At 27.6% G+C, this 5,295-nt stretch overlaps 1 protein-coding gene across 3 annotated transcripts in view; it reads left to right on the plus strand.

Moving 5' to 3' along the window:
• LOC102678073 (potassium/sodium hyperpolarization-activated cyclic nucleotide-gated channel 3) overlaps positions 1 to 5,295 on the plus strand; it is a 191,080-nt gene that overhangs the window by 155,184 nt on the left and 30,601 nt on the right. For all 3 annotated transcript variants that reach the window (XM_031511085.1, XM_031511083.1, XM_031511084.1), the window contains exons 7-8: positions 3,536 to 3,672; positions 4,973 to 5,116. In XM_031511085.1, coding sequence (XP_031366945.1) covers positions 3,536 to 3,672; positions 4,973 to 5,116 — 281 coding nt within the window. The remainder of the gene's footprint in view (positions 1 to 3,535; positions 3,673 to 4,972; positions 5,117 to 5,295) is intronic.

Consider the following 5,295-nt stretch of genomic DNA (forward strand, 5'->3'; position numbering starts at 1 on the left):
CCAACCCAAATCTCTCTTCCTCCATTTCCAACGAAAACGTTGGAAAGCGACGATTCGCTTAAATGTATCCCTCACACCCTCGTTTCCTCGTGTAACCACGTGTGGAAAATGTTTCTTTGAACATATGTTTTTTCAAAAGGGATGCGAATGGCTCGTTCGTTGATTGGAGTTATCAGCTTATCCGGAGATAAATTGGGCTTTTTAATTGTCTTACTTTTACAATTTACAGTTGTGTAAAAATTTTATCTTTTTCTACCCCTTTGATATCTTCCAGAGAATTTGAATTTTCGTGCGAATATTAATCCTAACAATTAAAGATACTATTAATTAAAGATACTGAGGTATGAATTTCGAAGATTTAAATATTGTTAATTAAATTATTATAAAAAGAAAGCGGTAATTGATTATTTATTATTTTAAAAGAAAACTTTCTAATCAATTTTTTGACAAATTTATTTGTTATAATGTTCTTTCTGCTAATATATGCTATAAACTAATTTAAAGATAATAGATATTATAATTTATTAATTATATATATTCAATTATTATTAACTTCATTTACTAATATAACAATGAAAAGAAGTAAACTTATATACATATTAAATGTGTAATACAAATAACTTATTTATTAATTTATTATAAAAAAACTGTTACGTTTAAAATGTTGTGTTAATAATAATAATATGAAAATTTTTAAATTTTAATTTTTAGATTTTTTACATTGCCATTTTCAATCTCCTCCATTAATTTTACGAATTTTACGAATTCCAAGATTTCGAAACGTTATTCAAAACTTCAGATACTCCATAAAATGCCCAAAGGGTTTAACCTTAGCAGCAGATATTTGTATTTTAAAGAGTTCATCTTTATGCTTCGAGATATTAGAAAATTCTCACGATTATCAAATATTTTTCGAAACAAAAATTCTTTTATTAAAATTTAAATACCAAAATATTACAATAAAATTTATCTAATGAAAATTATAAATTCTAACTATCATTACTATTGAATGCTAATAAATAGAAAAGAGGAAAAAGTATTTTAAAAATTCTCGTAGTAATTTTTTTTTAATTCTTCAAATTTTCATCGGATCATGATTAAATAATATCGTCGTGAGTTTCTTTGAACTGCAACCTTCTTTGAAAGATCGTCCATATCGCCTCGAGAAAGCTCAGGGGAAGTTTGAAAAGAAAGAACTTCTAATTGTTGACATTAAAAAGGAAGCTACTATAGGGAGAGACCATGGAAGGAAACGAACAAAAGCCGGGAAATCACGGCTTTCACACGAGTCGATTACATTTTTATGAAGTTACATTCCAATGTGAAACCGAAGGATCCAATTTCGTTTTGTCAAAAAGTGGTTTGAATAATGAGGAATGGTCTGAAAGTTAATTCTAATAAAGGAAATTTAATCAAATTGGAAATATGATATAGAATGGAAATATAAGAAGATTAATTTTATTGTGTTATTGACTCAGTAATTCCAATCTTGTTTTACGTTTATTTTTAGCAATTAATTAAAATTTTAATGGCCATGTTTCTTTCTCTTCCATTGCAATATTTTTCAGAGATTTATAAGGTAGTCAAATTTTATTTTCACGATTCAAAGGAGATACAATTGATTTTAAAATTTTTGAAAATATTAAATGCATCCAATAGTGTCGAAACAATTTTACTTTTTAATAAGATGTATTGAACTGTGAATATTACAGTGTTAAAATATTCAAAACCATTTTGCCATTCTGAAAAATAATAAAACATATAAATTTCGTATATCAATCAACATGTTAACTCATTTAAATCTACAGTTTTAAACGAACACCAAGAGCTGAATCATTTTTTTCCTTTTATAAATAATTTCCCGTTAATTTTCCTATAATTTCATTTCAACATTAACAATTTGATAAATTACAAGTTATCCAATTAAAATTAATCTCGAGATATCTCGTATATAATTAATTTATTATTAACAAAAAAAAAGGAAATTAATTTATTTCATATCTCCTGTCGCATTAACAAATTCAAATATCTTCAAAATATTACAGCATCCATGACGTCATCTATTTCACCCAAATCGTTAAATTCCCCAAGCGTCCATCAATCCCAAACACGAACAATTTCACAGAGCCGTCTCCCTATCCCATCAAGATAAAATTATACATCAACAATTATCCCCAAATGAATCTTCGACTGTTATTAAATCATCAAGAAATAAAACGCGTGTTGAGCGCGGCACGTTGGCAACCCTTCAGGCGGTGCCATATTCTAATCACACATTGCTCGACACATTGGTACACCGGCTCAGACGTTTCGTTATTCGCCGGTGGATTAATTTGAAACGCGTACCCGGGAACCGAATTGGGTCACGTGCCCGATGAAAGCCATTGTACGCGTTAAACCGTGTACGTGGGCCGCGTCGGATTCGCGATTGTCGCGAATTCTTGATCCAGATTATCGGCCGTCGGCCAATATTGGCGTTCCACGTGCCGAATACTAACGCCTCTGCCGGCGAACGCCGATCGAGTCGATCGAGGGTGAAATGTTTCCATGCTAATGAGGTGGCAGATTCCGAGAGAGGCAAAGTCGCTGGGAATGGACGAATTCGTTACTTGTTACTCGTATTGGTAGGAATTTTAACGATGCATTGAAGAATCGTTCGATTGCGAATAATAGGATTGAGAATATAAGTCTGAATGATCTTGGGAGATAGATTTTTTTTTTCTTCTTAAATTGAGTGGATAATTCGTTTTGGAATTAATATGTATATTAAATGTGGAATTAATTTTCTTTATTAAAATTTATTTACTGCTGTTTTTTTGAAAAGTTTTTTTATAATAATTTTTTCTCTTTCTAACCTTTAAATGGAATAAATGTTAACAAATTATTTAGATTTAGTTGGCTAATTTAAGGAATTTAAGAGAATAAAAAATGTTTCTATCCTTCAAGTTGAATAAATATGAATTAATGAATGTTTCATCTTATATAAATAAATTTTATCTTAATTCGAAACATCAAAAGCAACACATTATTAATTCTTCCAGTTTCAATTACTTGTGTTAGTTTAGCGTTTGTATTTAATTCTGAAGATTAATTTGTTATTATCGAGTTGTAAATATCATCGCATTTAAATGTTGTAGGAATAAAATTTAATGTAAATAAAGCTCGTATACAAAGGTTTAATCAGAAAAATCCTCTATTCAAGAATTTGTCTATTAACGATTACGTTAAAATTAAAAATATTATTTAAAATTCTTGTTTTTATACTTTAGAAGAGGAAATAGTAAAATTTTTTCAATTTCCAATTTTAAATTAAAAAATATAGGAAAATGAAATAAAAAAAGAATAATGGAATAGATATAAAATAAAAAAAAGAAATTAACAAAATAATAAATAAAGAATAATGAATAATATAAAAAAATATAGAAAAATTTAAAGAATATAATAGAATAAATAAAAAATAATATAATAAAAAAATTAATGAAATTTTGAAGTTAATATACATATATTTATTTATGCATATTATATATTTGCTTAGGTATAATGCAACAGGATAACGCCGAACAAGTGATCCTGGACCCAAAATTAATCGCAAAACACTACCTCAGGACTTGGTTCTTTCTCGACCTCATTTCCTCCATACCATTAGACTACATTTTCCTCATATTTAATCAAGTAAGTGCATATTAATTATCTATATCCTGATGTACGTATCTCTAACTTTAATTTGTTAAACCGGAGTTGAGTTTTAGTTTCTCTCCAAAACTCGATTTATGTAATTAATCAGTTTACACAAGTGTTGGCGTGATACGCAACATTTCAGGATATAGTATTTCCAATTGTATAAATACATTAATTACAACTGTTTCTTGGTATACGAAATTAATACTTCAACACTTTGGTATTTTTCATATTTTTGTTTTTCGTTTTTAAGTCAATATTTAATTTGCATGTATAATTAATTATTATTTGATTATTCTGAAAATTTATTTTAACTGTTCACTTTGAGAAAAATTTATTATCAACGAAAAATTAAAAATTCATGATGTAATTTTTATTAAAATTCTTTAAAATATTGTTTAAGATTTATCGTTTGAGATAACTTAGCTAGAAAATGTAAATTATGTAATAATTTAGTAGGAATATTTGCAAATATCTTTTAAAAATAATTTTTCAAAGTCATTTAAAAGATCCTTGATTTTTAAATTATTTGAAAGATGTCTATAATCGTTCGAAAATTATTTATGAATATTTTAATATCAGTTGAAAATCGTTCAAAAAATGTTTAAAAAAGCTTATTCGAAGGTCATTTAAAGACTTTTCGAAGACTCATTTGAATATTTTAAAATCATTGCAATTTAATAAACATTTTAATGAGTATTTTTTTACATTTAAAATGCATGAATAATAGCTTATTAAAAACAAAATATTTATTTTCAGAATGATCGAATATTTATTTCATTCTGTTAAAGATTATCCTTTTAATTGTCTATATTATTTTTTATATAATTTTAATGCAATTTGCTAATGAATCTACGCCATTAAAAAACATTAATAGTGGTGTTAAATGTAACAGAATACTATTAAATCCTCAAAAATAAGAGCGGTTTAAATTGAATTTACCTTTCCAATCTCTGTCTCTTATTATACAGTATTTAAAATATAATATATATAATAAAAAGATAATATCTTTTAATTTAAATTTAAAAGATTACACTATTTCTCGGAATATAATTTTTTTTTCTTTCCCCTCAAGAAAATTTCTACTAGAAATATCTATTCAAATTAAATTAATTCTGCTTGAAAACGTGATATAATTTTCACCGGAATCCACAAGACAAGACAAATTAAGCTCGGTTTAAGCCGCCCTCAATCCCTCTTTGAATAAGCGCTAACCTGAGATTCAATTCAACGCAGCGTTAATGGGCCGCGTATGGAACGAGATTCCCACGGAATAATCGTTTGCAATCGTCAGTTTCAGGACTTTAGCGAGTCCTTCCAGATCCTGCATGCTGGCCGTGCTCTCAGGATCCTCAGGCTTGCGAAACTGTTGTCGCTCGTTAGGTTACTACGGTTGTCAAGACTGGTGCGGTATGTCTCGCAATGGGAAGAGGTCTATGTGAGTGTTTACCACTGTTTCTTATACGAAAGCACCGTATCTATTTTTTTTTTATTTGGTATTCTATTTATATATATATAGTATATATATATACATACATATATATATACACCTCATATAATACCCACAGCTCGTGTGATCCTTGTATAAAAATTTGAAAGAGAAAAAAAAAAAAAAAG

Source organism: Apis dorsata, unplaced genomic scaffold (assembly GCF_000469605.1).
Source record: "Apis dorsata unplaced genomic scaffold, Apis dorsata 1.3 scaffold_291, whole genome shotgun sequence".
Lineage (NCBI taxonomy): Eukaryota > Metazoa > Arthropoda > Insecta > Hymenoptera > Apidae > Apis > Apis dorsata.